The 19,242-nt window shown below is 38.7% G+C and overlaps 1 protein-coding gene across 1 annotated transcript in view; it reads left to right on the forward strand.

The window, feature by feature from the left end:
* The window catches only part of hipk1a (homeodomain interacting protein kinase 1a), a 29,130-nt gene extending 12,286 nt beyond the window's left edge, over positions 1-16,844 (forward strand). Inside the window, 10 exon segments of the mRNA XM_052092150.1 lie at positions 559-709; positions 1,506-1,710; positions 2,345-2,463; positions 5,753-5,910; positions 6,427-6,582; positions 7,781-7,939; positions 8,429-8,628; positions 11,528-11,640; positions 14,207-14,434; positions 14,437-16,844. Of these exon segments, the coding sequence (XP_051948110.1) occupies positions 559-709; positions 1,506-1,710; positions 2,345-2,463; positions 5,753-5,910; positions 6,427-6,582; positions 7,781-7,939; positions 8,429-8,628; positions 11,528-11,640; positions 14,207-14,434; positions 14,437-14,601 (1,654 nt within the window). The 3' untranslated portion in view covers positions 14,602-16,844.
* Positions 16,845-19,242: the final 2,398 nt, after the last annotated feature.

A 19,242-nucleotide genomic window follows, 5' to 3' on the forward strand; every position in this document is an offset into this window, starting at 1 on the left:
CCAGTAGCCTCGAGCCGCGAGACCAAAATTAATCTGCGTTCCCACCATCGGCCAATAGCCCTGCAGCGTTGCACTAAAACCTGGTCTTAATTTTTCAGCCTGATCACCTCATATAACACATGATACTATAGCTTATGCATCCCAGAAGAGCCATGGTTTCATCTACTGACCATTACTTATGATTCTCCATTCTCAGTTGATCTGTTTGAGGTTAGCTGATTGCTAGATATGAAAATTGGTAATGATTATCTTACTGCTGATCCTCTGACCTGACTCAGCTAAACTCCACCTTTGACATTGACCCCGCCTCAATTTTCAGTTGGTCTTGTTTGGCCCAAGGGTAATCGGCGGGCCAAAGGCCATTGGCCCAGAGAAAGCCCAGTGGAGGCACGATGAAGCCCTGGAAGTGCTGGAACATAACTAGCCATGGCCAAGAACACCCTCATTTGATCTGAGAGTGGAAACGTGGTTAATGATTTAAAGTAGGCATTGCAATAGTCACATCTCTGTCTTTAATCCTCAAAACTTCACTAACAGAAGTGCTGCCCTCTCTCATAGTGTGAAATCCTGCTTCCAAAACATGGACATTTGCAAGCGCAGGTGTACCGCCTTTGACAACAACAAGAACCTGTTCACCAGTCACAACGCCCCCGGAGGGGCCACCAACCTCACTGTCACGTTCAGCAGTCAGCTCAACCAGCATAGTCAGGTCTGTACTACTGCACAGATACATTAAGGGACATTTTCTTTGTTTGTAATACCGTTAAAGGGATAGTTCACCCCAAAATTAACATTCTTTCATCGTTCACCCACCCTGTTTTCTTCCTTCAAAGGAATAGTTCAGGCAAAAAATTTAATTCTCTCATCAATTACTCAATGACTTTCTTTCTTCTGTCAAACACAAACAAAGATTTTTAGAATAATATCTCAGCTCTTCCCGTACAATGCAAGTGAATGGTAATCAGGCTTTGAGGCTCCAAAAAGGAGAGAAAGTCAGCATAAACATAATCCATCAGACTCCAGTAGTTAAATACATATCTTCTAAAGCGATCCAGTTGGTTTTGGGTGAGAATGGACCAAAATACAACATATATAAATCATGAATTCATGTTTGATTACACTTCCTACAGAGCCATCTAGCACATGCGTCAAGCACAAGGAAGTGAAATCGAGCTTGAAATCTTGATCATGATATATTTAGATACTTGCGATTTATGGACCTAAAGAGCTGAGATATTATTCAAAAAAATCTTCATTTGTGTTCTGCAGAAGAAAGTCATTCACATCTGGTTTTGCATGTGGGTGAGTCAATTATGAGAGAATTTAATTTTTTTGGTGAACTATCCCTTGATTGTAACTGTAAACCCTCAAAATATACTTAAATGATTGAGTAGCGATGTTAGCGACAAGCTACTGTAGTGTGTGCATGCTATGTTTAGCTGTTCAGTGCTAATTGTGTTTAGACAGTGCTTTTAAGAATTTCTCTCTCTTTCCGTAACCACCAGATGGCCTCCACGGGGGGCCAGTCCCTGTCTCTTAGCAGCAACGTTCCTTTATTGAATTACCAGCCTGGTCTGTACCAGCAGGCCACTATAAATATACCAGGCTTGGCACAGCAGAGTGTGCCACTGCAGGCTCGCCCCACTCAGCTGTGTGCCCAGACTGAACCCTTCCAGCAAACCCTCATTGTGTGCCCTCCTACCATACAGGGTGAGCCTGTACCCTACCCCTTCTCCTTACACCCTACCCCTTATACCTCACCTTTTTTCCCCTATAATCTACCCTCATTACTTTTACACCTAAATCTACCTCAGACAGATTGACAAATTCAATTGCAAAATTTATTGCTGTGGACTGTAGGCCAATAATTGGCTTAAAGTATGTTAAACGATATTGAAATTAACATTTCAATGATGTACTTGTCTTCCACAATAATTTAATGTATTTCATAATTTTTTGTTGTATATATTTATAATTATATAAATATGATTATTTATAATAATTAATTCATTGTATATTTTATTTATTTTTATTTGAGGACCTTGGCCAATATTGATTATATGCGATTAATTGCGATTTAATTCAATTAATCATGATATTGTGAATAATTAATTCAATTAAAAATCGATAGACAGTCCAAAAAAGTATACATGAATATCTAGTGTACTTGCTACTAAAGGCTAATTTATACTTGCTGCCCTACACCTTTTTTCCTACATCCTAACCTTCCTCCCCTGACACCTTACCTCAGTTTCCTTTAGACTCTGGCCCTCTCATAATGCTTCAGGAAAGACATTGACTGTTTCCATTGTTCTTGCTAGCTATGTTGTGTTTAATTCATCAGGGCTGCAGACATCCAACAAGCATGCAGGCTATCCAGTGAGAATGGACAATTCTGTCCCCATTGTACCCCAGAACCAATCTACCCATCCACTACACATTCAGCCTGGCATGGTCACACAGGTAGGGTTCACAATGTATTTGTTCATGAGAGAATGATGTTTTACCTGGAGGTGTCCTAATCGTCTTTGTCTTATATGTGCCTTGCTTCTCTGTTCATTCCCTCCATTTTATTGGGTAAAATATGATTGACCCATCTGAGAGCACTTTAAAGGGAGAACAATCATGATAGCTATGCTGTTAGTTCGTTCCAAACAGAATTTCCGATAAAAAAAAATTATTGATTATTCTATTATTATTCTAAACTTTCTAAAGAGTTTAGTAATTTTTGAGCCCCACACTGTCACCCCTTCAAAGCTCTCACAGTGGATGTTAAAGTCGTCAAAGGGAATAGGGCTTATTGATGATCGCTTCTGAATGAAACTCGCCCTGAGTGTTTTGCAAATTTGGGGGGGGGGGTGTAATTTACTGTTGCATGTGAAAGGGTCTTGATCTTTCAGTTGATGGAGTTTACAGCTCAAGTTTTTCAGTGTTTGGCTTACACTATATGTTGTCAATATTATAATAATGGTGGTGGAGTGTAGGGCTGAACGATGTGATTATTATTATTTTTATAGTTGACAATGACTTTTAAATGCAAAGAAATGCTCTCATTCTCTCTCCTGTCTACAAAACCCCAGTGTTATGAGGTTATTTTAGATTTTGTTAGTAACTTTAAGTGGCCAAGCATATTTTGAATTACACAAATGTGCAATTAGTGTATCTAGTGTACATTTTACACACTCAGCCCATTAGACTCATGTGTGTAAATACTGGGGGGGTTGTTCTTGCTTGTTTTGATTATTGGGGGGTTATCTGCCCCCCATCCCCCCTGGAATCTATGCCCCTGGTTCTATCTAAACATGCACTAGACGGACATCTTTGACTGTAGCGCCAAGTCTCGCACAGAAGTGCTGCATGTCAGGTTAAAAAGAATGTCATAAAAATTTAAAAATTGTTTCAAGACACCTGCATACTGTTATATTTGTTGCATTGTGTATATCTTTTTAAGCACAAGAACGCATCTGGTCTGAAGTTCCTGCCCCTTTAGCTAGAAACAAAATCACATAATCTACACAAGGACTAAAACACAAACGATTCTAGCTACAAAACCTTGATTTCATGCATTGTTGCAATCCGAATTGAGTCAGAACGCAATTCTCAATGCAATGCAAATATGCGTCACATTGCCAGCCAGTACAACGCAAGACACAGTAAGGCCCGAAACATCGTCTAAATATTTGTAACACAAATACGAAGGCTTTATTTTAAGTGTGTTTGCTTTTCAAAATGTCAAAATTCTATTCATAATGCAATGCAAGTATGCATCACATTATCAGGCGTTCCAACACAAGACATAGTAGGGCCTGAAATATACTTCACAAAAGTACACAGCACAAATGCTTTTACCTATGCAAGCTTAATTTTAAGCATGTTTGCATTTCGAAATGTGTCAAAACTTGATTCATAATGTGGCATAAGTATGCGTTGCATTATCAGGTGTTCCAACACAATTGCCCGAAACATAATTTACGGAAATACAATGCGCAAATACTTCTAGCTTCTCAATCTCAATTTCATGCATTCCACAATGTGTTGGAATGCAATTCTTAATGCAGCACAAGTATGTGTTGCATTCTCAGGTGGTCCAATGAAAGACTCTTTAAGGCCCGAAACATAATCTACAAAAGTATGCAACACAAAAATCCAAGGTCAATTTTAAATGTTTGCATTTCAAAATGTGTCAACTTGATTCATTATGTAGCTTAAGTATGCATTGAATTATCAGGTGTTAAAATGCAAGACACAGTAGGGCCCCAAGCATACTTTATGAAATCATGCAGTGCAAATACTTCAAGCTAAGCAAGCTCGATTTTTATGAAATGTGTCCGAATTAAATTTGTAATGCAATGTAAGTACATGCTGCATTCTCAGGTGTTCCAACGCAAGACACAGAAGTGCCCGAAGCATACTTTACAAAGGTACGAAGCACAAATACTTATAGCTAAGCAAGCTCAATTTCATGCACCATTGCATTCCAAAATGTGTCAATGCAATTCATGATGCAGTGCAAGTATTTGCTGCATTCTCAGGCAGTCCAATGAAAGACACTATACTCTAGTAATGCAAATACGAAAGCTTACTTTTAAAAGTTTTTGCATTGTGAAATGTCAGAAATCAATTCATAGTGCGATGTAAGTACGCGTTGCATTATCAGATGTTTCTAAGGCAAGTCACAGTAAGGCCCGAAACATACTCTATGATAGTTTGCGACGTATATAATTCTAGCTTGCATTTAAGTGGGTTTGTGTTTCTAAATGTGTTAGAACTCAATTCATAATGCAACACAAGGATGACTGTCGATTATTCAGGCCACAGTAACATAAGAACACAAGTATGTTCAACCATATGCTTGCAATCCATTGGGTAAGCATTTGTGTCTGGTTTGCGTACTTGCGTAGAGTATTTTTCTGGCCTAACATGTCACAGGTACCTACAGTAATGTCATTTCAATGCACATTGCCATTTCTTAGTGATGTTGTTGCAGGCCAAGGCGATTATGGATGCAAAATAAGAGTTTAAGGTGGAAAGTGATTGTTTAACTTTGATTTAACAAGGCATGTTTTCTTTTGGGCACTGCTGAGTCCATTCTGTGCCGCAGGGCTCTATCCAGTGAAGCATGGCTGTTTGATTCTTTGCAATGCAGGTGATTCTCTTTTTCCACAGACTTACTCCTGTGGCAGAAAACACATACTCATGGACTCGTTCTCCTTCTAATTAATCAGTAATTTTCTATGCAGATCAGTGGACTGACAACCCTTACTTTGTAACCTGATTCTTCACTTTATTAATATTCCCAGCACAAATGTTATTGTTTGATCAACGTTTTGCTCATGTATCTTGCATTCTCCTCGTCATCTGCTAAAGCTTTATATATTGTATCTCCCCCATCTGCAGACAAAGATTCCAGGTGTTTAAGCAACATGGCAACAAATCTGTGTTTTATTGGAGTTCTGCATGATTTTAAAAGAGCTTGTAAGACATGTACGACAGGAAGAATTCAACCACAGACAAACTGAATGTGTCCATGATTTATGTGCTCATTATGCATCTGTCTGTCAAAGTGCACCTGTTTGAAGGCCTATTCATGTGTAATATACCTACAAGGAACATAGCAGAGCAAAAAGAAGTGATATAAAATAATTTGTTGTTTAATGTTTTATTTACAGTGCATTTATGTTATTGTCATTATAGTATATAATCCTATTTAACGCTATAACTGTGTGTTTGTGTGTTTGTTTGTGTGTTTTAGCAGGGCTGGCCAGCAAGCACACAGCAGATCCTCATTCCCTCTTCATGGCAGCAGATGTCAGGCATGACCATGCACAACCCTGGCCAGCCTGTGCTGTCTGGCTCTCCTATGACCTCTCTGCTCTCAGATGGCATCACCCAACAGAACAACAACTGGAGGTCAGTACTAGAGGTCAACCAATGTGGGTTTTTCAATGGCCAATACATATAACAAGAGAATGGGGTGGCATAAATATTGTTGATTAGGACTGGGTATTAATACAGATTTCCCAGTGAAAATATTCATTTTACAAATTGTATTTTTTCCATTTGATTTTAAGCATTTTGGTCATATTTGATTCGAATGTACAAATCTCATGTATCCCATCAATAACTATGATATCTTAAAATTGTGATAAACTTTTTTTAGAAGATTATCTAAGCTCTTTCTACCCACCCCTATTGTCGATAAACTATATGTGTGATACATTTGGAATATTTGCCATATCTGTTCCAAGTTTTTCCCAAGTGCACAGTATTTAAAATAATATATTTTTGTTAGTCATGGAAGTCATGTGGTATTCGTTCTACAGGTCTTTGCAATAAAGCTATATTAAATATGCAAATTTTGACTCCTGAAGAGCTTCTATCGAATTATGCTTCTCAACACAGCATCCATTTAATGTTCTCTGCCAGGAGTCGACATGGTGGTCAATGCGACGGGACGCAGCAGGGCTCTGCACAGGGGCGTAACATGAATACACAGCCTTCCCACACAGGAGGAGCCATCAATCGCATGCAGCAGAGCGGGGTCAAAAAGTCAAAGGGTCGTCATGCGGAGAGCAGAGCCAGGTAAAGCCAGGTTTTTTTTATATATATGTATTCCAAAACATTTAAAAATAAAACTATAAAATTGCTGGTCTATATAATCTGTATTATTACAATAATGAAAGTTAGCATGACCTTTTAATAATGTTTTGGTAATGGGGTATGGTGGGCAAAGAGGAGACGGGAACCGGCTGAACCATCAACGTAAGCTTTAATAACATAAATTAACTCAAATCAACTTAAACACATAGACACACACACAGTGGCCGCATGTGGCTCTCTCTCGAACTTGCACCTCCGGCTTGTCTTTATCCCCATCCTGGCTGATTAGCCCGAATCAGGACACACGCCCGGCCCCACCCTCCTCCTCGTCACACTCCTGCATCACCCGACTCAGGCCAGGGAAACCTCCTGCATGACGTATTCCACGTGTTGCCCTTCTGGCCGTGCCTGCCGGCAGGTCTTCCCCGCCTTTCTGGAGCCCTGGGAGAGACGAGGGGAGGGAAAGAGCGAGGCAGAGCGACAGTGAAAGAGAAAACTTGCTCGCCGGTCCCCGGACACGCCGTCACCTGGTCCTCAGCTACTCCTATGACCTCTGGCGGACGACAGCTGCTCATCCGACTCCTGGCAGACGGAACGGCTCCTTCCCTTTCTCGGCAGAGGACAGCAGTTCCTCCGGCTCTTGGCGGCCAGTAGTGACCCCCTCCATCCCCAGGCAGACGGCCGCAGCTGCTCCCCTGGCGGATGGCAGAGGCAAGGACTCTGCGACAGCACATCTCTCCTCCTTCCCGGGTTTCGGCACCAATGTAACAGGGTAAGGTGGGCAAGGATGAGGCAGGAACCGACTGAACAGTTAACATAAGTTTTAATAACAAATTAACTCAAATCGACTTAAACACAAACACATATACACACACACAGCAGCTGCATGGCTCGCTCGCTCTCGCTCTCTCTCTCTCTCTCTCTCTCTCTCTCTCTCTAGCTGGCACCTCCTGCTCATCTTTATCCCCCTCTCAGCTGATTAGCCTAGGTCCGGGTGTGTGTTCTAACAGCCTAGCCCCGCCCTCCTCCTCCATCACAGTTTTATAGCCCAATTTATTGATAATAATATTGTTTATTTTAGCCATGTATTTGAATTCCATTTTAGGGTAGAATGTAGTTAATTTTATTTTTTAATTTAATGTAATAAAAAAATTAAATAATGTATTTATTTATCTTGCAGGCCCACGTCCTCCATGCAGCCAACTCCTTCAGTGGGGCACAACTGCGGTGATGCGTCCCAGCCAATCATCATTTCCGACACTCCCAGCCCGGCTGTCAGCATCATCACCATCCACAGCGATACAGAGGACGAGGATGACAGGAAGATTCCACCTACAAGGTGTTGTCATCCTTGCATCATAAAAAACAAAACTCTGCATTCTAGTTTTATGTATTATATGATCCTTATAAATAATACAGTATATGTGTATTATTCTCTTGTATTTCACTTGAGCCATGTGTTGTACTCAAAATGTGCAGAAACTCCTAAAATTACAATGTGTGCCGTGTTTGAGTGATTTTATGTGTGAAGATTGCAGTAAACTCTCCTAAAGAATGGTTAAAAATTCATCCAAAAGTAAAATGTCAGTTTTTAAGCATTAATTAATGCCTCGACAAAATCACAGCAGGAGCAGCTTTTTGGACATTTCACTAATAGTTGTAATACACAGTGCGCCACCACAAAAATGAAAACGTTGACAGGCATTTAATACAATACTCCTTTAACATTGATGATGATGTAATTTATAATTGTATCGTGTTGCAACTAGTTTTTGATAACTAAATTTTGAGATCAATGTTGTGATCCTTCTTTTCTCTTGTATGGCAGCTGTAGTGTAAACCAGCGTGCAAATGTGATCAGCTGTGTGACTGTTCATGACTCCCAGGATTCAGACTCCTCCACAAGCACTCCTCTCACCCCTAAACGCCTCCCTGACTTTGTAGGGAACAACAAACAGCACTCCTCCAAATCTCTGGCTGTGGTCATGCCCTCAGTGAAGACACAGCTCTGGGATGGAGCATCAACAGGTTAGAGTACTGGACCAAGTCTGAATCTGTCAGTGTCATTGTGGTTTCTAGGAATCTACTTTTTTTGTTTTTTTTGTTTGGATTTGTTTTGTTAGGGGCTATATTCTGCAAGAGTATTTCTCATGTTTTTTTTGTTGTTGTTGTTTTTTCCCAAAGAGCCAATTTATACCACATCGATTGCTATATAGAAAACAGTTCTGTTGTCACTTTCAACTAACAAACACCATGACTGTTCAACATCACATACACCAGAGATGCTTTCAAAAACAAGAGAGATATGATCCAATAATAACTCCAAAACGGCTTGAGTAAGAATTCATAAAGATTTGTTCACCCTCTTTAGCTTTTCTGTGGTGAAGTAACGCATATCACTAATAAGCATTTGCGTGAAGCCGCCTCAATGCTGTTATTGCAGGATGAACAATTATTTTACCTGTAACGACTATTATCATGATGAGAATGTATCTTTAGTGTGTTATTCAGATGGGTTTTTACAAAGATATGTGCGGTGATGAGTGACTCTCAAGCTAGGCCGAATGTAGGCATGGACAGACTTGAGTCTTGCCCACCCAAACAAACGATTGGCCAACTTTTTTTTACGATTTGTGCATTGGTTAAAAGCAATTTGGGCGTGGGCTATGTGTTGCAAACATTGAGGGTGAGATGTACCGCCCCAACCAATCACAAAATAGCACCAGAAATTTGGCTGTGGCTCAGTTGGTAGAGCGGGTCGGCCACTAATCACAGGGTTGGTGGTTCAAATCCCGGCCCACACGACTCAACATGCCGAAGTGTCCTTGGGCACTTTTCACTGGGAGCAACTTGGGCAACACTGGTGCTAGAAGGCAGGCTAGCACCTTACATAGCAGCTCTGCTGCCATTGGTGTATGAATGTGTGTGTGAATAGGTGAATGAGTCACAGTGTGAAGCGCTTTGAATACCGTTAAGGCTTAAAAAGGCGCTATATAAGTGCAGACCATTTACCATTCATAATGCATTACTTTCCATCCATCAGATTATTTTAATGTGGATTTTGTAGTTTTTTTTTTATCCCCTTTTCTACCAATTTGGAATGCCCAATTCCCACTACTTAGTAGGTCCTCGTGATGGCGCGGTTACTCACCTCAGTCCGGGTCGCAGAGGACAAGTCTCAGTTGCCTCCGCTTTTGAGACTGTCAATCGTATCACGTGGCTCATTGTGCATGACGCCACGGAGACTCACAGCATGTGGAGGCTCTTGCTACTCTCCGCGATTCACACACAACTTGCCACACGCCCCATTGAGAACGAGAACCACTAATCACAACCACAAGGAGGTTACCCAATGTGACTCTACCCTCCCTAGCAACCTGGCCAATTTGGTTGCATAGGAGACTGGATTCACAGTTTTCTCTGAATCTTAGCATATGAGCCAAACTCATCTGTCACAGGACAGATCATTGTCATTGTCTGATTTCAGTCATGTAATATACGGCATTCTTCCTTTATATTATTTCTCTGCACTCCATCCTTGCATTCGTGTGGACTCTGATTTGTCCTTGTAATTTGCTATAAGGCTGGAAGTCTATTGCTGTATTTTATTTTTATAATGAAGGTAGTAGACCAATCTTATGACTGTGATCAATGTTAATCTGTTTATTTATTTCAGTCAGCTGTATTTTTTATATGGCTCTAAAATATATGTGTAATGGGCCTTATGATCTTAATGATTACACCATGTTACGCCAATTACAGACATTAAAATAAGTAGTCCGAGTACTCCCGCATTTACAAATGCCCACCTAAGCATAGCTGACAGGAGACGGGCATGTTTAATTAACAGTCCGCTTGGGTGCGCACATATTTTCTTTGAACATGCAGAATGACCTCCGCTCTCATGTAACATCTGTTATGTTCAGATATTCTTTATTGTTTATTTAATTCATTTCATCCCTTAGCAGTTTATTTCCCTCATTAACTGATACAGAGAACTACCATGAATACTCCAGAAAATGGACACACCACAATTCATACACCATTTAGGCTTTTAATAAATATATTTAATGCATATTATTTTAACGCAAGCTGCAAATGATGGCTTGAGTAGCACTGTTCTACACTTTTGTTGCTTTTTCCCTAGCATTTTATTTATTTATTTATTTTTTTTACTTATAACGTTAGACAAGGTGGTACATAATTGAGATTTTATTATTTCGTCATAATTTAGTTTTAAAGCTGAAGTGTGTAATTTCTGCGCCACCGATCGGAATTACAAAAATAAACTTTAGATTTCAAACAGCTACGCCCCTGTCGTCTTTTGACCGATCAAACCGATAGTCCCGCCCCAAAACTCGCGCTATTGGTTGAGTTAATGTTATTGTGTCAGTATGGACTGCTCCCTCAAAACAAACCATTCTTATAGTGCCACAGAGACACAGTGTTTACCATTATTAGGAAAATGTACCTACAAATGTACTTGCATACTGTACAGTTGTGCCTTCATATGAAGCTGGGATAAGAGAAAGTATTTTAACACAGAAAATAACAACCATTTTCAACCCTCTCTCTTACCCTTAAAATGTTTTTTAAGGATGTTTTTGCTACTGTACCTTTAAGACATCTACATGTAAAGGACCTCTAATATGATTGGCTTGCCTTTTTGCATATGGAAACAACAAGTTGTTCAATACCGAATATGCATTAATATGTTAATATGGACGTTCATCTGTTAATGTCCACGTGTTCATGACATCAATACCATGATTTATTAATAGTTTCCTTTCACTGCTCCAGATGAACTGGGGAGGGAGCTTTACGTCACGATTGCTAGAGTACATTGATCTCTTTTATTTGAAAAGATCCGGGAAAATCCTGTTTTCCATAATATCCCTTTTTTAAGATATTGTTTATGTATTTTTAGAGCAAAACTCGAATAGTTCTGGAAAATCAAAGAAAGGTAAAGCATCACAGTCCAGCGGCAACCGGCATCAGAGAGCAGCATCTAACAGATCTCAGCCTCTAAACCTCAGCCAGGTAAGTGAAGAGCTCCACTGCACAGTTAGTACAGTTGTTAAAGGAATATTCTGGGTTTAATACAAGTTTAAGCACACAATGAACAGCATTTGTGGCATAATGTTAATTACCACAAAACTTTTGTTCGACTCGTCCCTCCTTTTCTTTAAAAACAAAAGCAGCAAAAATCTAGTTTACAATGAGGCACTTACAATGGAAGTGAATGGGGCCAATCTGTACATGTTAAAATACTTGTATAGTTTTAAATAATTATATATTTTTGTAAGATAAAAGCACATTAAACTAAACTTTTATGTTAAATCCAGTTGTACAACTTTGTTACCATAACTACATAATGTCGTAAACCCTAAAATGACCATAAATACTTTGATTTAAACAACTTTACTGTTAAAATAATCCATGAGTTTTAACACAAGAATTAATGTAAGTGCTTTTATACAATTATAAGCTTCACATTTCTGTCTTTAAACCCTCCAAATATTGGCCCCATTCACTTGCATTGTGAGTGCCTCACTGAAACCTTGATTTTTGCAAAAAAAAATGTTTTGTGGCAATCAATATTATCCCACAAATGCTGATCATTGAGCTTTATTGTATTGTTCCTGAAATATTCCTTTCAATTACATTTGTCCTTTATTTTTGAAAGCATCACAATTTCTGTTTCTCATACTTGGGATTAGGCATTTGAACAAAACCCTTACCCCAACATGTGTAACACTTCCCATACCATTTGTTTTAAGGGCATAAACAGAACCTCAAATCATGGGAAGAGTTGTGCTAGTACATTTCTTACCAATCATACTTAAAAACATACTTTTTGCCTGGCAAAAAAAAATCCCATAGACTTGCATTGACAGAGGGCTCCCATACATATCTAGGAACCAAAATATCATAAATTGGGCCCGTAAGCAACATAGGTCCAAACACCTTAGCAGCCACCCAGAACACCCAAGCAATGCCCTGAAAAAAATTCAGAACACCTTTGCAAATACTGTGAAAGTTTTCAAGCCAGCTCCAACACAGACCAGCCACATTTACATTTTCTCAAGGTGAAAGGGGCCAATTTTTGGAGCGTTTAAAGGCAGAAATTTGAAGCTTATAACTAAATAAAAGCACTTTCATTCTTCTATTAAAACTCATGTATTATTTGAGCTGTAAAGTTGTTTAAATCATCATTTTTAGGGTTTGTTGATTACATCATCATGGCAACAAAGTTGTAATATTGAATATAACTTAACTCAGAAAAGGTTAGCAAGTGATTTTATCAAACTAAAATCATGTTAGCACACATATTGTTTACATATTGCCTCGACAATTTTGAAACAGTGAGTATTTTAACGTTTAAGGATTGGCACCCTTGACTTCCATTGTAAGTGCTTCCTGATTTAGAGGGGAAGTAAAAATATTTTTTTTGTGGTAATAAATATTATGCCACAAATGCTGTCAATTGAGTTTAACTTGTATTGAAACTGTAATATTCTTTAATTATCACCAAAATGCAGAATGAGAAGTTTTGTCTGCAAGCTTTTTTCACGTAGAGTTCAAAGTGGTGCTTGACGCTGGCGTTGACAGGAATAATGAACTCAGCTTCACAATTACTGTAACAAAGTTACATATATATATACCGATCAGCCACAACATTAAAACCACTTGCCTAATATTGCGTAGGCGTCAAAACGGCGCCAACGCTCATCTCAGAATAGCATTCTGAGATGATATCCTTCTCACCACAATTGTACAGAGCGGTTATTTGAGTTACTGTAAACTTTGTCAGTTCAAAGCAGTCTGGCCATTCTCTGTTGACCTCTCTCAGCAACAAGGCGTTTCAGTCCACAGAACTGCCCTTCATTGGATTTGGGTTTTTGGCACCATTCTGAGAAAACTAGAGACTGTTGTGTGTGAAAATCCCAGGAGATCAGCAGTTACAGAAATACTCAAACCAGCCCGTCTGGCACCAACAATAATCCATGCGATTATCTAATCAGCCAATCGTGTGGCAGCAGTTCAGTGTATAAAATCATCCAGATACGGGTCAGGAGCTTTAGTTAATGTTCATGTCAACCATTAGAATGGTGAAAAATGTGGTCTCAGTGATTTGGTGCATGACATAATTGATGGGCTAGTTTGAGTATTTCTGTAACTGCTGATCTCCTGGGATTTTCACACACAACAGTCTCTAGAATTTACTCTGAATGGGTTAAAAACAAAAAACATACATTGAGCAGCAGATCTGTGGACAGAAATGTCCTGTTGAAGTGGTGAGAAGAATATCAACTAAGAATGCTATTCTGAGATGCGGGTTGGCGCTGTTTTGATGGCACGCGAGGGACCTACACAATATTAGGCAGGTGGTTTTAATATTATGGCTGATTGGTGATATATACACACACACAGTAAATATATAACCACTTTTATGTCTCATTTACCTCAAGTGCACATAATAATGTTTTGTTTGATAGCCTCAAATTCAGCTCTAAAAATTATTTAAAAATGTATAGAGTTACCAAGTGATTTTCCAGGATAACAAGTTTATTTTACACATTTTTGACTTGCCCCTCCCATGCAGGCACAGCAGTCAAAGATGTCATCTCACGATCGAGCAGGGGGCGGTTCCCTTAGACGGCAGCCCACCTACCCTCCTACAGGCCCCTCCCACTCCTACAGTCTACATGAAGCGTCACTCTTTGGCTCCGCCTCCAGCCTCTATGCATACCCAGCATCTGCAGCCCTGGCCTCAGTGTCACAGGCAGTCGACCAACTGCACAATTCAGCTGGTTCCTCCTCGTCCCCTAGCCGCCGCGCACCGCTGGGCCGTACTCTGCCTCCCTGAGTCTCCTGCAGAAGAACAGTGCCATGGGCATCATGTGTCAAACTCCTTACCAGCAACAGCCGCTGCCTGCGCAGTCATACCAGCGCTACCCCCATAGCCAGAGAAAACTCAACCAGTACCCCTACCTGTGAGGGGACAAAAAATGTCTTCACTCTGGTTTAAGAGCTTTGATATATGCTGGTGGAAATTGGATATGACATTTTACTTTTATCATGTTTTTATACATATATATATATATATATATATTAGCGTTCTTTATTTGTTTTATTAATTTTAGTGTTTTGTTTTCTTAAAGAATTTCAGAGAAGCACTTACTGCATTTTACATAATTTCAAAACATAAAACTCAAATATTTGGGCCATTTTTAACCATGTGTTTGAATATGATCACCCACAAAGGATGTCTACATTTTGAGGAAAAACTAAATAATTTCAACTATATAATGGTCATAGTAATGAAGTAATCCGTATTTGACTTTTTATGCAGCTTCATAACGATATAATTATTTTAGTTTCTACTCCAAACCGAGAGATAATCTTTTAAAAGTTGGCTGATATAGTTCAAATGCTTTCCTTTTTACTTTAGTGCATAAAATTAAATGTGTTTCTTAGTTAAAGTGTCTCAAAATGCAGCAGGTCACATATTTTATAACATTTCTACAATAATTCAGGCTTTTAATGAAATTAAATTTGAATTGACATTTGTGTAACAGTACAAGGGACAGGTTGACATCAATCCTGTTACTTGGTGAGTCAAGACTATCCCAGCATATCAGGATAAACTGGTACATTTGTTACATGATCATTTAAATATAACATTTAAGCTTCAAATATATTCCTAATATTAGAAATTGGAATGTTGTGTTTTAGTTCTAATGAAATCATCCAGCTAAACAGCTGTTTGAAATTTGATCCTGTACAGTTGACATAATGTATGTTTTAAATTTAAATGTCATTGTTACAGTCGAGAACTCTTGAGCACAAAATATCACAGGTTCACTTTCTATGTTAACATAAGAATGCTCAATTTTATTTATTGAATATGTCTGCAATATTAATGCACATTAGTATCTTTGTTTTTATTTTACATAATAGTAATTTCTCTTTCTTTTACATTAATTCTCTTAGAATTTGTGTGTAATATATATATATATATATATATATATATATACACACTATATGGCCAAAAGTTTGTGGACACCATATGGGCTTGATAAACATTTGATTTCAAAACCTTCAATTTCCCCCATTGCTGTAATAACAGCTTCCACTCTTTTGGGAAGGCTTTCCACTATACTGTATGTAGTTACATGGCTGCAGGGATTTGCTCTCATTCAGACACAAGGCTATCAGTGAGGTCTGGAACTGATGTTGGTCGATGGGGCCTGACTAACAGTTGCTGTTCCAGTTCAGCCCAAAAGTGATCGGTGGGGTTCAGGTTTGGGCGTTGTGCAGGCCAGTCAATTTCTTCCACACCAGACACAGTAAACCATTTCTTTATGGACCTCACTTTGTTCACAGGGGCATTGTCATGCTGGAACAGAAAAGGGCTATCCCCAAACAGTTGCCACAAATTTGGAAGCACACAAAGCCCAAGCCATTACATAAAGAAACTTTTCTTTACTGGATTTAATGGAGTAACCAAATTCATTAATTAGAAGGGGGTGTCCACAAACTTTTGGCCATATAGTGTGTGTATATATACAGTATCTCACAAAAGTGAGTACACCCCTCACATTTGTGTAAATATTTGATTAAATCTTTTCATGTGACAACACTGAAGAAATGACATTTTGCTACAGTGTAAAGTAGTGAGTGTACAGCTTGTATAACAGTGTAAATTTGCTGTCCCCTCAAAATAACTCAACACACAGCCATTAATGTCTAAACCGCTGGCAACAAAAGTGAGTACACCCCTAAGTGAAAATGTCCAAATTGGGCCCAATTAGCCATTTTCCCTCCCCGGTGTCATGTGACTTGTTAGTGTTACAAGGTCTCAGGTGTGAATGGGGAGCAGGTGTGTTAAATGTGGTGTCATCGCTCTCACACTCCCTCATACTGGGACTGGCAAAGCATGTCTCCAGACCTAAACACCATTGAGCATCTGTTGGGCATCCTCAAAAGGAAGGTGGAGGAGCACAAGGTCTCTAACATCCACCAGCTCTGTGATGTCATCATGAAGGAGTGGAAGAGGACTCCAGTGGCAACCTGTGAACTCCATGCCCAAGAGGGTTAAAGCAGTGCTGGAAAATAATGGTGGCCACACAAAATATTGACAGTTTGGGCCCAATTTGGACATTTTCACTTTGTTGCCAGAGGTTTAGACATTAATGGCTGTGTGTTGAGTTATTTTACACTGTTATACAAGCTGTACACTCACTACTTTACATTGTAGCAAAGTGTCATTTCTTCAGTGCTGTCACATGAAAAGATATAATCAAATATTTACAAAAATGTGAGGGGTGTACTCACTTTTGTGAGACACTGTGTATGTGTGTGTGTGTATATATATATATATATATATATATATAGGATTCATTTTAAATTACCCTCAAAGTTTACTGCACTTAAGGCTGGGGTATACTAGGGTGTGCCGTTCCATCTTGTGCACGGTCGAGCACTCAGCTTTTCAAAGTATGCTCTTTTAACCGTGAGCCCATGTAGATGCGTTCAATGCACAACCACTGCATCCGCTTGGCGATACACTTAAAGTCAGCATGTCTAGAAAAACTAGGCTGCACGAGGACAGTTTGTGCATTCTGTGCAGATTTTTCCAAATTTGTGTTGCATGGAAAACCAAAGTATACTCTGGCCTTTATATATTTGCATATTATGTGTATTTTAAAGTATAATTTAAAAGCTTTTGTTCTGTTTTATCCATCATTTAAGACCAAAAATGTTGGTGTGAATTGTGATGACAGTTACATGTTATTTGTTATGTGATGTCGCCAGTGCAACATAATTTGATGTCTAACATCATGTCCTAACCAGGCACTATTAGTTCATACTGACAGCAATTTGCAACAACCATTGGCGATGCAACAAAATCAAACATCTTCACGAATTTCAGCTATTTAAATGCTGTCGGTTTGATTCTTTTAATGCTTTGTGATGTGACACAATCACAGCTAATCAGAACATATGTGATGTTTAATATACTGTTATGTGAACCAAGATTTTCACAGTGGGCGTGGCTACATCAAAGTATTCTGACGCTGTTGTAGTTATGATTCACAATCCCTTTTGACATTTAATCACATGCAGCATATGAATGATAGATATCAACATTTTCTTGATTTATTATTTTTTTATTTCATCTAGTAAAAATAATATTATCTTTAACTGCATTCTTCCTTATAGACTTGCTCAGTGATCTGTCATTAAAATATATTAATTACATAAATATATATATATATATATATATATATATATATATATATATATATATATCATTTCTATATCTAAATTTATTTCAACATAGATATTTCAGAAAATGGATTTCAGATATCAATAAATTGAGTCTTTTTACAATAGAATTGAGTCTTTTTACTAGTTACAATAGAATTAGAGATATTTGGGATTGACCCAAGTTACAGTTACCAAATTTCTATTTATTTTTTCTAGTTCAGTTGTTTATATATTTAATGGACATTTGCACAAGTAACAATTTAATTATTGATATAAAAAATATAATTTTTATTTGTAAGAATTACATAGTTAATATGTGTATTTCGAATTGTAACTAGTAAGAAATTATTGATAGACATTTGTAGTAATGTAGTAATTACATTGCTGATATCAAGACTTTGCATTTTAACTAGTGAAGATCAAATTGTAGATATCTATAAATCATATCCTGCACATGATTAAATGTCAATTTGGTTTACCATAATCGAGGCTAGTTAGGACAACAACTAAATAAATATTGCTTGTTTTGTCATGTCTCACCTTGTTGGGACACAGTGTATATTTGTGTTATCAGAAAAGATTATGATTAGTGATTATATGAAAGATAATGCAGAGAAATCAAGTGTGAGGTCCAGGATAGTGTTGCTATAGCGTGTGCTTTGTGAGGGAACTGACACAGTGTGCACAGTGAACATAATAGTGAGAGCTCTCCTAGATAATACTGTAAACTATTTATATAGCGCTTAATAAACAGATGGTTAATGTGTGAACGCTTCGTCTCTGTTGATCTTGTGCCTAGTTATGGTGTAAAGCACTTCATGTGTCGTACTGAGCTTGTTGGGTGTCAGTTCTCGTGAATTTTCTGGGGTTCTGATGATGTCTTGGCTTTGGTGCAATGATGATTGTTGATACTATTTGTTTACAATGCGAAGTGGAGTGCAGAGAAGAAATTGTTATGGCCAGATGAATGGGTCAGAGCATCTCTGAAATGGCAAGGCTTGTGGGGTGCTCCCGGTCAGCAGTGGTGAGTACCTACTGACAGTGGACCTAGGAAGGACAAACCACAATCCGACAACAGGGTGTTGGGTACCCAAGGCTCATCGATGCACAAGGGCAACAAAGGCAATCCTGTCTCGTCTGAAACGATAGAAGGTTTACTGTTGCACAAGTCACAGAACATTTTAATGATGGTTACAGGAGGAATGTGTCACAACACAGAGTGCATCGCACCCTGCTGCATAAGGGGCTTCATAGTCATAGACCATTCAGAATGCCCATGATGTCCCCTGTGGGCACGCGAATGTCGGAACAGGACCTTAGAGCTGTTGAAGAAGGTCACCTGGTCAGATGAGTCTCATTTTCTTT

This window comes from Xyrauchen texanus, chromosome 25 (assembly GCF_025860055.1).
Source record: "Xyrauchen texanus isolate HMW12.3.18 chromosome 25, RBS_HiC_50CHRs, whole genome shotgun sequence".
NCBI lineage: Eukaryota > Metazoa > Chordata > Actinopteri > Cypriniformes > Catostomidae > Xyrauchen > Xyrauchen texanus.